Genomic DNA, 18,088 nt, shown 5'->3' with positions numbered 1-18,088 from the left:
CAAGCTGCTCATGACAAAAGATTCTGAGGTTAAGTTTAGGAAATTAGGTAAGCAAAGTTCAACAGGTTTCTTATAGAACATCTCAGAATTTTTGATATAATCATTTGAATTATGAAGGAATATTTTTGCTTTTTGGTTCATATACAGATAGTCCTGTATACGTTACATAAAAGTATAAAACTTTCCCCTCAGGAACATCTTATAGGGAACAATATTTTACCACATGCATTTTAAGAAATATTATGCCAATCCCTGATGGGCTAGAAGTTATCACATCTGATGCCTTAGAAGTCTATTGAAACAGCTCCAAGAAGGATGCAAATATTATGACCAATCTACTTTTAGAAAGGAAAAAGTCTAAAATATTAGTCAAAATATGAATTTAAAATGAGATCAAATAAAATGGATTACTAATTATGAATCTTTTCAACTGTGGGAAAAATATTTTATAATTTTATATGAGGAGGAAGTATAAAGTTTCTTTAACACTGTGGTGTAAATTATTTGCCCCATAAAAGAAAAAGCTAAATTCAGTCCATTTAAGTCAGTAATCACTCAAGCACTCATCTACCAAGCTGGAACTTGAATTGATTGATATCTAAAAGAAAAGAAAATACAAACAGACCTAAAAATAAGACTACTGAACAAGCATCTTAAAAGTAACAAAAATACATTACTACTAAATGAACTCAACAAAAATGTTTGTTAATACTTTATTAGTATTTTCTAATGGACAGAACGCAAACCAAATAAATTTTTTAATCCTTTTAGTTGAATAAAAATAACTGACATTCTGATTGTTGTTTCTTTGTTAAAGAAGGAAAGTATTGATAGAACAGTTAGGCACACAGTTGACACTTACTGTACAATGATATGCACACATTATCTTTTAACAAGTATAATCCTAAAATGTGCTCTTTACATTTTTTCCCTTGTAATACAGGAGCCATGCTCCTATAAGCAAAATTTACTACTAATAAAAGAATTTTCCAAGGAGTGACAAAAAAGACTTTTAAAACAAGTCCTTAAATAAAAGGATGCAGCAACAACGGAATGTAAGTTGTTGGATTAAGAAGACAGTTTAAGCTACATCTCAAAAAATTAAAAATTCATTTCTTACAATTACTCAAATACACATGCATTAAATGAAAATATTGCACAAAATTAAAATTTTAGATTGAGAAATTTATATTATTCTTAATTTTTATAAAAATTGGTACACTTTCTGGTAGCATTTAACTGTTTGATTTTTTTCCCCAAATACCAGCAGCACAAACTTAAAATGAACAAACTGAAATACTCAAGAAAGTTTTTAATGTTTTCTTTTAAAAAAAATTAAGGCTAACCAAGTGCATCCATTGGTCAATGGCACAATTGATTTCAGCAACTATTTGGAATATCCTAATTATAGGAAATGCCCATCTAAGTGATATATTTAAATAATACAATCCATTTTTTAAGGTGAATAAACTATGATGGTTTCTAAATAGTTTACACGTTACCTGAAAAATCAGAAAACACAAAGAATGATTAATTTAGAAAGTTCTTGCCTAAAGGCACCACTGACTTAAAAAACATTCAAAATCAAATAAGAGAAGACATAAAGCCTCTTCACGTATATATTCATATATGCAATAAATGCATTAAATGTAGTAACTTTATTAAACATAGTACACTGTACTTGACTTATGGTTAAATATTTTACACACAGCTTGACCAAGTCATTCAAAAAGTTATCTCTAATTTTAGCACGACCACAGCTCTTTCTGATGTAAAACACAGATGTGCATAGAGAAGATGCACCACCATTTACAAAGACTATCATTTGACATTTTCTGCTTCTGAAATATAAACTCTTTTAAACAAAAATTACTTTAAAAATCTATTTACTCAAATAGTTTTTGGTATGATTGCAGTTATCTTGTAGGGCTCTATTTTGAAAATTTACAGTATTACATGACCTTTCTTTCCCTGGTTGATGGCCAGTGCTCCTCACATTATATAGAAATGCTCTTTCACATGTACACGCTAGGCTCTTACATGAATCATTCCGTATACTCTTAGATTTATTCATGTCAAAAATATACTTGAAATGGGCAAGGGCATATATGAAAATCATTGCACTTATGGCCATGCTGATGCTTCCCACAGACATGTTTCACACATCTTCACTTTTAAAGCCTAGGGCTCAGGGAGGGGCCAAGGCAGGGAGACACCCTGAGAAGAAGAAATACTATTTCTTCCACCAGAGCCACTAAGGATCTCTTCTCACTTGCAAGTTGCAATGAAAGGGATTTCATTTTATGTAATTCTGAAGACATGCAACATATGCTGAATATATGCATACTATAAGTATACACAACAGCATTATTAATAAATATGATTATTATAAAGCTTTAAAGGAAGGCTTTATTCTGTTAATAGGCCTCACTTTGAAAGTAGGATCTAAGTGAAAACAAGACAGTGATATCTTGTTCCAATCTTAAAGCTCCCAAATAACTGGGATACCAATACTCTGTCCCTTTATCTTAAGCACCCAGACTTTCTTTTAATACCAGGATCTTGGCTCAGTGGTCTGATAAGTAGCTTCACTATTTTAAGGTTTTAGTGTTAATTATTTTTAAAACAAAAAAAGCTGACACACCCAAACCCTTAGACAATGAAAATATTTAAAACTACGCAGAAATCCTGCATAAAAGGGATATGAAGACTTCTAAGATGGATAAAATGGACAGTGAGAAAATTATAGGAAATACAGAAGCTCCAAAACTAGAGAAAGTATTTTATTTTATTGGTATAAAATTAATTTATGGGTTTAAAGGTATACACTGAGGGGTTTTGCCTACTAGCTTTATTTTGTAGAATTTTACATTATGTGAAATATAAATAAAAGCATATTTTAAAAAATATTATAGTTCTTTTTTCATTTATTTTCATATATGTACACTGTCATAGAATTAGGAATTTGTATGTTTACTATGACTAATAAGCTCATTAATCATTTAATTTGCTATTTCTGCAGTTACCTAAGGCATGTCTAGATCACATAATTAAAAATTATCATATGGTAACTTTCCAGACTACTATTTAAATTTCCATATTTTTAGAAGGACAAAATGTATTTGGCAGTTCTTCCAATAAATTATATCTTCTGTATAATCAGTAATCTGTTAAAGATAAAACTAATAATTTTGAAATTTAAATGAGAGCCACCACATGCTTCTTTTTTGCACAAAGAATGCCAAAAGGAAACACAAAACTGAGTACCATAAGAGCATAACACAGCCCTTAAAGCACACATAAGAATAAAAATTGTTGTATACCAATGAATAACAAATCCAATCAAATTCTGTGTTTGATTGGTTTTATTTTATACTCAGCTTTATTTTATATCACAAAACTGTAATTCAGGTATAAGGTTATTTCACACTTTAAGGGCATTCTGTCTCTTTCCCCAGACCTGAAAGAGATGTTTCAAGGATCATTCACCTGGCTAATTCACAATATATCAAAATGCTGACACAGACCTACAAAATCATTATGCCAAATTCCTCCAAATCATACATTGCACAGTCTCCAACCGTTAAACAAATTAGCCAATTTATCTCTGAACCATTGTTTTGTGCTTTCCTTAGCTTTCATATATACACTCTGGCATTTTGTCATTGCTGGAGAATGCTGATTAGTTCGAAATGGAAGAAACCAACGCCATTCTTGCTTGAGATGGGGGCAGTTTTCTCTCAATGTTGCAAAATATGCACCAAATCATTTAAGACACAGAAATCTCTCTTGTTAATGGTGGATTATAGATGAGAATGAGAAGAACCACAGACTTATGGATGTATTAATAATCTATTTTGAGACACTAAAAGACTGGTGCAGACACAACAGTATTTGAGTTAAGCCCCAGAAGATCTGTCCATACCATTAGTCCTGGACAAAATGAACACCAGCTTCATAGAGTGGAGTGTCACCTTTTCTGTAAAGAAGGCGCTTGCGTAGTTTGAAGTTTCTGTTTATATTTCTGCATCTGCTTTGACCGTGAATGCAGTTTGTTGAAAAGTTCACGGAATTTATACTGTGGAAATAAGGTTTCTAAAAAGCCTTCCAAGAAGACATAAACCATTCTCCTATTTAATTGGTTATGCTGAAACATTTCAAAAACACGAAGAATACCTTTCCGTGTTGTCTCAGCCCCAATAATGTGCTTCAGTTCATCTAAATGAAGTGGGGGAAAATACACACAATTACTCAAAGGAAACACAAGGCCTAAACTCTTAAATGCTCTTAAATTAAGGTACACAGCAGAGTAACTGATAAACAGTAGGTAACCAGTTAATGCATTTCAGCTATGTACTACAGCTGAAGCTTAATATGCATCTTCGCATGCATGCATCTATTTACCCACTTATGCAAAAGCTACTGGGAGAGAATATAGCACAGGTGTAAAAGATAAAAAAAAGTCTCAAAGATCCCAAACTATGATTACAAACGTGTCCCTTAATACCCATGTGATACTTACCCACCACCCTGACTCTTTCCTCATCTGAAAAGGAGAATTTATAATAACAAACATCCTTATAACTATAAGGATTTATAAGTCTTTAAAGAGATAATGTGAAAAGTGATCTGTAAACTTTGTAATATTATACAAATATTCTTAGTACACCTAATGAACAGTAACAAATGCTATAAAGAAACAAACTAATCCATGATGGTGAATAAAGTTTCATTGGAACACAGGAAAAAAAAAAACCCCTAATCCCTGATCTACAAAAACCCCTGACATAGTAACCATGCCATAAAAATGCTAAAAGTGTAAGAATATTTGTAGTGGGGAGACTTCCAGATGTGGTAACAAAGAAAAGTTCCCTTTAAGAAAGTGACAGGTAAAGGAGACTTTCTACTTGGGCAGGATTTTGATAGGTGCAATGAGATGAAGGATTAGCCTTGGTGAAATGGACATGAATGAGCGAATAAGCAGTAACTAAAATAACAAAGCATGTTCAAGAAATGGGGATAGTACAAGTTTGGTTGAATTTTATTTAAATTCAAAGTGAAGAAAGTGAAGAAAATAGAAAACTGATGGTGTTGTGACTAAGAGTGAGCAAATTTGGCATTTATTCATAAATAACACCAAGTTACTACAGAGATTTGATTATGAGACCAACATGTATGATTATTAATTATTCATATTCATAATTATTCATAATATTGATAATATAAATATCATTTTGCTGCTTTGGAAAGAAACATACAATTCCCAAAAAGTCTTTATCTAACTAGGGGTACCAAATAATTTATAGCAAAAATTTTGAGAATTTACTAAAAAATAGGCAAGGATTATGTATATATAAATTCATATACTTTTATATGTACCCTCACTTCCTTCAAATCTTCACACCACTGTCATCTTCTCAGTGAGGCCTGCCCTGGCCACCCCATCTAAAACTGCAACCCATCCGACACTACCTATTCCATTTTCCTGCAGTATCTTTCTCTTTAGTACTTACCACTTATCTAACATACTACATTCCATTTATTTGTTTTGTGTGTTTTTTAGTCCCTCTATTTCTATTGGATAGTAATCTCCAAGAAGGCAAACATAAGTGCAAAGAACAGCATCTGGCACATAATAACTTTCAATAAATATTTGGTGAATAAAGATTTCTTCCAGCTGGATAACTGAGTCAGTCTATATAGCACAATCAGGTTTACTATAATAGTATATTAAATAATATCCTAAGCAATTGTTTCTTATTTTTCTAAAATGTTATTTCTATAATTTGCTTTTTTACCAACAAATGAAACAGTATATAGGTAAGAATTAAAATCATGTGGCAAATTTTTAATTTAATTGACGGAAGACAAAGCTGGTCATTAAAATTTATGGAGAAAAGAGAGTTCTGAATTATAACAAAATTAGAGAAAAAATAAGTATTGTGTGATATTAAATAATGCACAAATATGTCTGTTCATTCTCTACATCCAGAATTAAAATACAGAGAAAAGACATGTCGGCATTTTCAAAGATATTCATTAACAAGTGGCAAAACAACCATCACCACCTCCCAGCCACATTAAATTGCTTTTCACATTATATAACTTCTCTGATTGAAAGAAGAAAAACGAGAAAAAGTAAATCTAACATAGTGAGATAGCTGTACCCTAATGAAGTAACTAAAATCAGACCAACAAAATGCTACTAAGTATATTTTGTTTGGGATTATATATTAATAAAGATTAATAATCAGCCAATCAGTTGTTTCTATGTAGATGGAGTTTTTGAAATAATTTGTTTTCCTAAGTAGAACAAATATTCTTCCTGAAAAATTCATACCTTATATTTTATTAGCCCATTCACCTGTCATGTATTTTATTTAACTTAACTCCCAATACGTTTCAAGGCAGCAAAGCAAATGGTTAAAAGCATAAGCTTTCACATCACTTAAAGCCGAGTCAGAATACCAACTGTTGTTTAGTAGCTATAAACACTGGATAGATTATTTAACCTCTCTGAGCTTCTGTTTCCTCACATACAAAGTGGTGATGTTAACAGTCCTTAGCTTTACAGTAGGGTTATGAGGACTGATTAAGAACATATGAGAAATGCCTAGCACAGTGCCTGATATGTATTAAGTCATCAAAAGGTAGTTGTTATAATCAAAAGGCAGTTACACTGGCATGATGAATGCTAAAAATTCAGAAGAATGACAAATTATAGAGATTTTTAACTACACATGCCCACTCACCTGGCATAATTGCAAGTAATTTCGTTTTTCCTGCTACTCTTGTTCTCATTCGAATACTTTTATCTCTGCATGGAACAGTCTCTGCTAAAATGCCATTTGGCCAAAATGCATCTCTATTTGAGAAGATTAAATAAATTTTGTAAACATTTTCATTTTCTAATGATACAAGTTGATAAAATTATTTCAAATTTCTACAGAAAATACAAATGCGAAGAGAAACAAAAAGTTTCTGAAATTTTATTAATATATAGCTTTAATGATATTCAACAAAGACCAAGTGTAGGGTTCAATTTTTGGGGTTCAAAAAAAAACAAACACAAGAAAAAATAACAGATAAATTATGCACCAATGCAGTTCATAAACACTAATGAAGACAGCAAAACTAGATATTTGATTATACGACCGTAACATTTTTAGGTGAATATTTCAATTATCTTACAGCCATTGTATTGTGATAAAAATGTAGCCTATCATTTGAAAGATCTTTCTTCTATACTTTTCCTATTCTGGTTTTAAAGAAACAAAGATCAAAGCCATTTAACTCAAAGTGGGCATTTAAACTCAAAGTGGGCATCCGCTGATGGAACATCTCATCCAAATGCAACCCTACAATATCTTGAATTTCAATGCCTTAGAGTTTAACACCTATCTCCTTCAGTTATGCCATCCCACTCCTCTTATAATTAAGCCTACATAAGACTAAATTCCAAGCCCACAACTTACAGATGGATTGACTTTCACACGTAAAACAACCCATTCTCCTTAACTTTCAGTGGGCTTTACTCCTGTTCCCCAACTCTTGGTCTGAAGGCAGGGATGAGCACAAAAACTAACCTTTCATCTGGGAATTTGGTGTGAGGGTCAGACTCCCCAGAGCAGCTGTTCTTAACTTTACACATTAGAAGCACCTGAGAGCTTTATAGGCTCTTAATGTACAGGCCTTTCACTGGATTAAGTCAGACTCCCTGGACATGGGATCCAGGCATTAGTAATTTTTAAAGTTCTACAGGTGATTTCAATGAACAGCCAATGCTGAGAATCACCACTCCAGAGGAACATCATTTACCCACCTGAAATAAAATAAACATGCCAGGGCAGGTTGTCCAAGTTTTGGAAACAGTATGGTACAGTGGGAAGAAACTTAGCTTCAGATTAGAGAAACCAGATTCCCCACTTTGTAGCCTGAGAGCCTATTCAACTTCTCTAATCCTCAATTTACTTCTAACAAAATAGAGACAAAATATCTACCTCATAAAATGGCATAAAATCAGAAAGCATACATAAAATACCGTGCACAGTGCCAAGAACTTAGTTAGTGTTCAATACTGATAGTTCCCTTCTTGCTTCCTTTCCTTCCTTTCCAAATACGTGATGCCATGAATTTTTACGCATTGCTTATCTTCATTTTTAGAAAAGAGGTTTATTTCTCTACTAGCTGTACTTTCCTCAAGGGACTGCATCTTATCTCAGCAATGGGCTGAGTGCTAGGCCCAGAGGAGGGACTCAGTATTTTTTGTATATGAAGTAGAGTATCTACTTAATTTTTGTTCCTTGTATAGGTTCCAATATTTAATAAAAAATTAAAACATAGCCAAAGAGACTTACTTAAAAAGTTCCATTTAAAATGAAGGTTAGCAAATACAACTGAGAAAAACTAATCCCCAAAACTAGATATTTGATTATACGACCGTAACATTTTTAGGTGAATATTTCAATTATCTTACAGCCATTGTATTGTGATAAAAATGTAGCCTATCATTTGAAAGATCTTTCTTCTATACTTTTCCTATTCTGGTTTTAAAGAAACAAAGATCAATAGGTCCATGAGACAAACGTTTAGTATAATTCTTAGAAGTCTTTTTGCTTATCAATGATAACTAAACCAACTTTATGTCCAGGAAGGAAACAAAAGCAATGAAAGTTAATTAGTGATAACAATGCTAAACTCTGTACTACCTGAAAGAAGTGACTGTGTCTTAAGATATACCTGAAACGTTTCACTGAGTCGGCTACTTGTTCAGGTGAAGTCATCCAATCAACATGGTCAACTATTTTTCTGAAAGTAAAGAAATGTAAATGAGTAAGGTTAAATTTTTAGAAGGTGAAAAAAATAAATATGACTTTCATAGAGCAAGCAACTTAATTTGGATGTAAATTATCCCTGAGAGCAACAGACTGCTTTAACGATGTTCTTAGAAGACCCAGAGAAAAAAATTCTCTTACAAAGGTTGAGCAATCTACTTCCAGAAGTAAAAGTTTAATAGCTAAGTAAAATCAGATTAGAAGCGAGGAGGAAAAGAGTGGTACCTATTAATAGTATCACCATATGTAGCTCTAATAAGCTGTTGAAGTAGGTTTTTGATATTCCTTCGCAACCACTGATTTCTTTCTTTTAAGTCGAATACTTCATCCATGAGAAGCAGCATTACTCTAAGCGGAATATTGTCATCCACCTGACAAAATATGGGAAGAAATAAGAATAAGTTTGAGTTAGCTATCTACTATGAATGGTTACTTTTGTTGCTTTTACTAAATGACTGGTATTTCACAAGTCAGAGAACAAGTTACATTTTAGCCTTCATAACTTGACATTAAATTCTAATGTAAAAAAATATTTCTAGCAGTCATTCTGACAGAATACAGAACTTCATAGTCCCACAATAATGAATACATTTTAAGGCTATAGTTTAACATTTTCAAGGCAAAGTAGATTCATGAAGGTCCTAGGAAAAGATGAGTTGGTTCTTACTATTGGTAGAGACTGTATGAATTTGATAAGGCAAATGCTAGACCCTTTGTCTATTTTCTAATGCATCTTTTTCACAAGAATAAGATATTCTCAACATCTCCATATATTTAATAGAACAAAACACAAACTATATAGAATAATGTATTTTGCTTAGTTAGTAAATTGTATGTATTTATGTACTTTCAGGAAAAAGATGCTGAAGTTCAATCCAGCACACAACTAAATTCACATTACAAAAGGCATAGTTTACTAAATTACTAGAATTTTCTTTTAGTTTTTAACAAATAAAAGTCAGTACAGTTTTATTATGGGAGTATACAATCAGTAAGGTAAGAAGGAAGATGATCGGAATGCTCTGATGCGAAAAAATACGTATAAAATAAAAAGCAGGTACAGATTTAGTACCACATACAATTGTTAGTAATTTTATAATTCTTTCATCACTGAGAAACTGTTTCCAATTATTTCCTCATCAACACTGTAATTTAAATACTGGCAAGAAAGCATGAGTTACACAGTTTTCACTGTCATGTTGTAAACATTTCCTTAGTGCACCTTCCATTTCAAAAACTGAAATCAAATAGCTTAATCAAAACCAGTGGGGAGAAGGAGACCCATTTCATCACTGAGACAGAATAAATTCTTCCATATTCTCTGATCAAGTATATTCCTACGAGTTTGATGTCATATGAAAATCTAATAAATAGCTAAACTGTAAAAACCACATACCAAAAGGTACAATGTTATGGATATTATGCCATCAATAAACTTAATAACACATCTTAAAATAATCTTGAAAAAGCAAATAAAAATATTATTTTTGTTTAAGACAGTTGATTATAAACAAATTGAATTGGAAACGGAAAGGAGATAATTACAACCTTAAAATAAATCTGCCTAATAGAACAGAATAAAACAGATCCAAACATATACGGTAACCTGATTTGTGATAAGGGAGAAACAGTACAGTGGGGAAAAGATGGCCCTTTCAGTAAATGGTGTTTGGATCAACTGGACCCATACCTCAATTCATAAACAAAAATCAATCCCAGATGAATTGCAAACCTAAATGTTGTTACAGTAAAACAAAAAAGGTTTTTAAAGAAAATTCTAGGACATGTCTGTGACCCTGTAATAGGCACAGATTACATATATAGCACAAGAAAGAAACCTAGAGAGTAGAAGACAATGTATTACATATATCCGACAAAGAACTCACATTCAGATTACATAAAGCACTCCTACTAATCAAAAGAACTAAGACAGCTAAGCCAATAGAAAAATGACAAAAGGTCTTGACAGACGCATAAGACAGAACATTCAAATGGCCAATAAACATATGAAAAGGTGTTCAACATTTCAACAGTTATAAAAACGCAAATTCACATGAAATACAACAACCAGATTGGCTAAAATTAGAAAGACAAAATACTGAGTATTGGCAGGATGTAGAACACTGGAACTCTCATGTACTGCTGATAGCAATGTAAACGGTACAAATAATTTGAAAAAGTACTTGGCAGTATCTACTAAAACTGAACTTATATATATATATCCTGATACAGCAATTTCATTCCTAAGTATAGATCCAACAGAAACAAGTACAGACGTGTATGAATGTTCACAGAAATACTATTCATGATACAACAAATAGATTGTACTATATTCACAAAATGGAATACTATAAAGCCACAAGAACGAAGAAACTACAATCACACAAAACATCATGGAAGAACACCACAATGTTAAGCAAAAAAGCCAGACTTCATGGAACACATACATTACAGTTTCATATACACAAAGTATAAAAGCAGAGTAGAAGTTAGGATAGTGATGGTCCCTGGTGGAGGAGAAGGTCCTAACAGGAACAGAGGATGAGGGGCTATTCTGGAGTAGTGGTTATGTTGTTTTCTGATTAGAGTGCTAATTACATGGGCATGTTCAGTTTGTAAGAATTCTTCAAGCTTAACACTCACAATATGTGCACATTAATGATACATATACATATTACACTTCATTAAAAAGTTAAAAAGATATGCCAAGTATGACTTAAACTAAATACTACCAAGAATAAAATTAACTCACATTATCATCAAGTTGAGCCGAAACTCGGCGATGTTCAGGGTCTGAATCAGTCTTAGGAATTAAAGGAGGCACCTAAAACCAAAACCAAACCCACAAAGTAAACACACTAAAGCAGACAGTGAAAGAACACAACACAATAATAAACCTAAATGAGTATCAGCATTTGATCTGACTTTTGGTACAATATATAAGCCAAATTTAACAATCTAAAATTTGGACCCAAATACAAAGAGTAATTATTCCATTACTAAAAGGGTTTTCTCCTTTACAAAATAAATGACTTTTGAGTTAGAAAGAAAAATTAGTCAGTCAAACTCCCATATTTTTTAGAAGAATTCAAAGCCATGAAAGGTTAAATGACTTGAAAGCCAAAAAGTCATGCATCGCATAACGACGTTTTGTTCAACAATACCAGAGTGGTACCATAAGACTGTAACACTATATTTTTACTGCATTTTTTCTGTGTAGATATATTTAGATACACAAATGTGTACCATTGTGTTGAAATGCCTATAGTATTCAGTACAGTAGCATGCTGTACAGGTTAGTAGCCTAGGAGCAATAGGCAATACTATATAGCCTAAGTGAGAAGTAGGTTTGCGGAACTTACACATACCATCTAGGTTTGTGTAAGTTCGTTCTATGATGTTCCCAGATGATGAAATCGCCCAATGACACATTTATCAGAACATATCCCTGTTGTTAAGTGATGTACGACTGTAGTTAGTAGTACTGCCAGGGAACAGAGCTCCAATTGACTTTCTTTTTGCCATGAAGAGCTTTTGATATAGTATGTTAACATGTTTAAGAAATTAACAAAATGTTAGATGGAAAGGACAGAAAGATCAGTATTGGCTGAAAATCATTTTGTCAGCACAGGAAGGATTGTCAAGACCATCTCAAGTTACTGGTGACGACAAAGAGGCCTAGAAAAGTTCAGTGACTTTTGTACAAATTCATATGAGTAATGAACAGCAGAAGTGGGATTGAACAATACTGATTTCAGTGTTAGTATACTTCCTCGCAAATAGAAATAAAAATGAGGCATCAGAGAAAGTACGAGAATTAACAGAAAAGTATGACTCACACAATTTTAGGAGTGGCCCTTAGATTAAAGAATACCTATGTTTTCATACATTTCCCTTACATTCAAGCATAATCTATCCACTACAAAATTCTAATAGCTATATGTTTTATAGCCTTGATTACAACTTCAAGTAACTATGTCAAAATGATTTTTAAAATGTTAATTAGGAATTCAACAAACTATAGTCTAGTATCTTTATGTGTTAATGTAATTTAAAAAAAAAATCTCCCTGGGAAATTCTTCTATGACACGCAGAGGTCTATACCCAGTAATGTATGAGCCCAGAGACTGACGGTAATGATGAACTCTTCTTCTCTTTGATCTGGTAATCATTCTATCATGTAAATCAGGAGAAATAAGACTTTATGCTTCCTGAGTGAATACTAGTATAACTCATTTGCACAACAGAATTTATTTGTTTGCTACTAAATTTAATAGTACTTTATGATAAAAATGGCATAATGAAATAAAACAAGATAAAGAAAGTTAACTTTACTAATTTTAAGCTTTGGTTTTAAATGAATTTTAAAATCCTACCACAGCAGAGACTAACAAGTAAGTGGATTTTATAATACTCATTTCTGATAAGAATTTTTCTCTTTAGTTTTTTATTCTTTATGAGACTATGTGTCTAGCAACATTTGGAAAAGAAATAAGGTTAAGGGAATAAGGTAAATCCAACCAGAATTCAATACTTCTTAGTTGACTTAAAAATAGTTTGCTTTGGACATTACTGAAAATGTCTTCTTACCTTAAAAAATGATTGCTTTATGTCTTGACCTAATCTTTCTGACATTTTGCCCATGTTGTCTGACATTTTAGTCATTCCCTCTGCCAAGCTATCAGGAAGGGATTTAACTGCATTTGAAACATTCCTCATAGAATTGCGAAGTGGATTTACAAAAGTGTCCATCTAAAGGGAAAAAAGATATTATACCATGATTTTATTGTACCAGAGTTGTTACCCAAATGACAAGCCTTGGAAAATATTATAGAGTGCAACACTGGAAAGATGCAATAATTTTCTGGTTTATATTATGTCGTTACATTTTAAAAGTACAGAAATGTTGTCTTCAGTGTGTCTTAAAAATGTATTTTCGGCTGGGCACAGTGGCTCATGCCTATAATCGCAGCACTTTGGCAGACTGTAGCGGGAGGATCACTTGAATCCAGGAGTTTGAGACCAGCCTGGGCAACACAGTGAGACTCCATCTCTACAAAAAAAAAAAAAAAAAAAAAAGCCAGGCATGTTGGAACATGCCTGTGGTCCGAGCTACTGGGGAAGGTGAGGCAAGAGTATGGCTTGATCTCAGGAGTTCAAGGCTGCAGTGAGCCGTGATCATGTCACTATACTCCACAAACTCCAGCCTGGGCAAAAGTGAGACCCTTGTCACAAAAAACAAAAGCATTTTCACATAGACATATATGCTTTGAAAATTTGACAGATGAGGTTATTCTTAGAATATCAATATAAGCTTTGGCTGCCTCTTTATTAAAGAAATTTTGAATAAAAAAACTTTTCCATTCAAAATTGTAAAAGAAAAAAAAATGTTTTCCAAAACAGAAACTGATGCAACGAGAATTAGCCACTATATACTTCTGGCACAGGTCAAAGCAACAATTAGGTATTCTGAGTAGATACTGAACAGAAAACAGGTAAAATAAATAGAAAACTGAAATAACTAATATTTAAGATTTTTTAAAAAGTAATTTTAGAATACATTATATGTACAATTAAAATCTACAGAGGAAATTTAAAGTTCACTACAAAGAAGGAAAAGAGACGTTGCAAATCAGACATGTAAATCTTATCTGAGCAAGGTGGAATTACAAAAACTGTAAAAGGAAATATGACCAGAGATATAAAAAGGAATCAAAAATCTTCAGAGTGTCAGAAAGCAAAAATGGTATTATGGCCATAAAATGTAAAATAATTTCAATTAATAAAGAGACATCTAAAGAAACCAGACTAGAGATGCAGATGAGACTGAGAGATTTTTAACAAAAATAAAGAAATCAAAGAAAAGACACAAAACCAGTCATACAAAACTACAGAAATATTTTCAAAAAAAAAAAAAAAAAGGTTAAACATCATAAAAGCTACCAGGAAAAACAAATTATGTTCCATGCAAAAAGAAAAAAATGAGTAACAGTAACAAAACTGAATCTCACTGCTTAGGAATCATAGCAACATTAATAGATAACAAGAAGACAAAACTCCTTCACTCTAATTATATTTTCATGGCTTTCATCAAGAAAAACTAGAAAAGATAAAATGAGTATTAATAAGAAGTGAATTTCAAGATAACTGCACAAGGGCTGAGAGTTTTGGTTGGTTACTCCCTGGCTTAAGCTCAGCCACTAGCACCGCAGACATGCTTGACGGAACATCCACCCCTAGAAGGGACACTGTCAGAGTACAACCAAGAGTAAAATCAAAGGACAGAAACTGGCTTGAATAAGGATTTGAAAAACACGACCACTGGTGGAGAGAAATACAAAGACAAAAAGATGAAGTTAATTCTCACGTGTGGCTAATGATTCTTGTGTGTGCGTGTGTGTGTGCGCGCACGTGCACACTGTGGCCTTTTCTTTTAAATGGTAATAACATATAAATAAGCTAAGTCATGAGAACATAGCGTAGAATTCTAAAGCAAGATAAGCATTAAGCATGACAATACAACATTTAAAATGTGCAGCTTGGGAAAAAACTGCCACCTTGCTAACAAGTTAAAATGTTCACAGAAGAAATAGCATTTCAGAAGCATAAAAGGCATGAATTTCTATTTAATCCCCAACCCGAGTTTATAAATAGTATGACATCCTTAAAAATATTTTAGAAATTCATACATCTTACACTTCACAGCAGAAACTTGAGTTTACCTACTATGCATTGGTTAAATGAATACTATCTCATATGCTTACCCAGGCATGAGGCTATACTACCATTGATACTCTAAGAGAAACTAAATCTATATAATCTATAAAATGAATTTCCCAATAATTAAAAATAGTTGTCTATGTAGTATCCCAGAAGTACAGAAGCATTTTTTTTCCCTAAAGGTAAAGCCCAAGCATTTGTAGTAGGAGGGAAGTGGGGTAAGAAGAACGAAAAACCTCTAAAAGCGACTCTGTTGCTTAACCATGAAAGAGGCAGAATTTCATAGGCATAAAAGCAAAGTCCATCATTGTATGAAAACATTTCCAAAAACAAGATTTGTTTTAAAGTAGATTCTTAGAAAAAGAGAAAAACTTTCAGATGATCATGCACAGGAGATTATGGATTGCCAGCATAAGTGTACACTTAGCTGTCCTTACACAGATGCTGTATATTCAGTCAATTACCACCCCGGCTGAGTTATATGTAATGTCAACAACATATACAATGGTATTTTAACTTAAATTTAATCTTTAATTATAGTTTAAAATGCCTTCACCATGATACAAAACTGAATAGAAAGATACTGTGTACAAAGGAGGAAGGCTACTTGTCAGTTAGTCTTTCTAAAAATTGTTTCACAGGTTTTCTAAAGCTACGATACATTGTGTGACCAAGTTAATGTGTTACAAATATTATTTCTCAAGTTCTGAATGGCCACTGATAAAATGTTCGCAGATGATTTACTTTAATAGCTATTTAATTTCCAGTGAAATAAAAAAAATTGAACTATCATTTAGTCAAAAAGGAAATAAAGCTGGAAACCACAAATTCTTAATATGCATAAAAATTATTCTGACATTCTAAAGAGGTCAGCATGATCTTGGTTATCACCAATATGGTTTTTGAAAAACGTGTGCTATGGTGGATTTCCAGAAATTAATCAGAAGGACAGATAGACTCCATTATTAATTTTAAAAAAAAAGTGAATGGCTGGCAAGATGGCCAAATAGGAACAGCTCCAGTCTGCAGCTCCCAGCGAGATCAACGCAGAAGGTGGGTGACTTCTCCATTTCCAACTGAGGTACCCAGTTCATCTCACTGGGACTGGTTAGACAGTGGGTGCAGTCCACAGAGGGCGAGCTGAAGCAGGGTGGGGAGTCACCTCACGCGGGAAGTGCAAGGGGTCGGGGAACTCCCTCCCCCAGCCAAGGGAAGCCATGAAGGACTGTGCCTTGAGGAACAGTGATTTTTGGTCCAGATACTACGCTTTTCCCAATCTTTGCAACCCACAGACCAGCAGATTCCCTCCTGTACCTACGCCACCAGGGGCCTGGGTTTCAAGCACAAAACAGGGCAGCAGTTTGGGCAGACACCAAGCTAACTGCAGGAGTCTTTTTCATACCCCAGTGGTACCTGGAACGCCACCCAGACAGAACTGTTCACTCCCCTGGAAAGAGGGCTGAAACCAGGGAGTCAAGTCGTCTAGCTCAGCAGATCCCACCCCCATGGAGCCCAGCAAGCTATAAGATCCACTAGCTTGAAATTCTTGCTGCCAGCACAGCAGTCTGAAGTCAACCTGGGACACTCGAGCTTGATGGGGGGAGGGGCGTCCACCATTACTAAGGCTTGAGGAGGTGGTTTTCTCCTTATAGTGTAAACAAAGCCACAAGGAAGGTCGAACTGGGCGGAGCCCACCACAACTCAGCAAAGCCACTGTAGCCAGACTGCTTCACTAGATTCCTCCTCTCTGGGCAGGGTATCTCTGAAAGGCAGCAACCCCAGACAGGGGCTTATAGATAAAACTCCAATCTCCCTGGGACAGAGCATGTGGGGAAAGGTGCAGTTGTGGGCACAGCTTCAGCAGGCTTAAACGTTCCTGCCTGCCTGCTCTGAAGACTGGCAGATCTCCCAGCACAGCTGGGAGCTCTACTAAGGGACAGACTGCCTCCTCACGTGGGTCCCTGACCCCTATGCCTCCTGCCTGGGAGACATCTCCCATCAGGGATCAACAGACACCTCATACAGGAGAGCTCCAGCTGGCATGTGGAGAGTGCCCCTCTGGGATGAAGCATCCACAGGAAGGAACAGGCAGCAATCTTGGCGCTCTGCAGCCTCTGCTGGTGATACTCGGGCAAACAGGGTCTGAAGTGGACCTCTAGCAAACTCCAGCAAACTTGCCACAGAGAGGCCTGATTGTTAGAAGGAAAACTAACAAACAGAAAGGAACAGCATCAACATCAACAAAAAGGACGTGCAGACAGAAACCCATCTGAAGGTCAGCAACATCAAAGACCAAAGGTAGATAAATCCACGAAGAAGAGGAAAAACCAGTGCAAAAAGGCTGAAAATTCCAAAACCAAAAGGCGTCTTCTCCTCCAAAGGATCACAAGTCCTCACTAGCAAAGGAACAAAACTGGATGGAGAATGAGTTTGACAAATTGATAGAAGTAAGCTTCAGAAGGTAAGTAAAACTCCTCTGACCTAAAGGAGCATATTCTAACCCAATGCGAGGAAGCTAAGAACTTTGAAAAAAG

At 34.2% G+C, this 18,088-nt stretch overlaps 1 protein-coding gene across 19 annotated transcripts in view; it reads right to left on the bottom strand.

Moving 5' to 3' along the window:
• Positions 1–18,088, bottom strand: part of SNX13 (sorting nexin 13) — a 177,517-nt gene that overhangs the window by 27,646 nt on the left and 131,783 nt on the right. For 8 of the 19 annotated variants that reach the window (XM_015133941.3, XM_077998044.1, XM_077998047.1 and 5 more), the window contains 6 exons: positions 13,425–13,586; positions 11,587–11,658; positions 9,060–9,205; positions 8,740–8,808; positions 6,753–6,865; positions 2,771–4,218 (listed from right to left, as the gene is read on the bottom strand). In XM_015133941.3, coding sequence (XP_014989427.1) covers positions 3,971–4,218; positions 6,753–6,865; positions 8,740–8,808; positions 9,060–9,205; positions 11,587–11,658; positions 13,425–13,586 — 810 coding nt within the window. In that variant the 3' untranslated portion in view covers positions 2,771–3,970. Of the gene's footprint in view, positions 1–2,770; positions 4,219–6,752; positions 6,866–8,739; positions 8,809–9,059; positions 9,206–11,586; positions 11,659–13,424; positions 13,587–18,088 lie in introns of those variants that run through there. The other 11 variants (XM_077998037.1, XM_077998040.1, XM_077998038.1 and 8 more) reach the window with 4 other exon arrangements.

The sequence above is a fragment of the Macaca mulatta genome, chromosome 3 (assembly GCF_049350105.2).
Source record: "Macaca mulatta isolate MMU2019108-1 chromosome 3, T2T-MMU8v2.0, whole genome shotgun sequence".
NCBI classification, from domain to species: domain Eukaryota; kingdom Metazoa; phylum Chordata; class Mammalia; order Primates; family Cercopithecidae; genus Macaca; species Macaca mulatta.
This window is presented reverse-complemented; position numbering and strand designations above follow the sequence as displayed.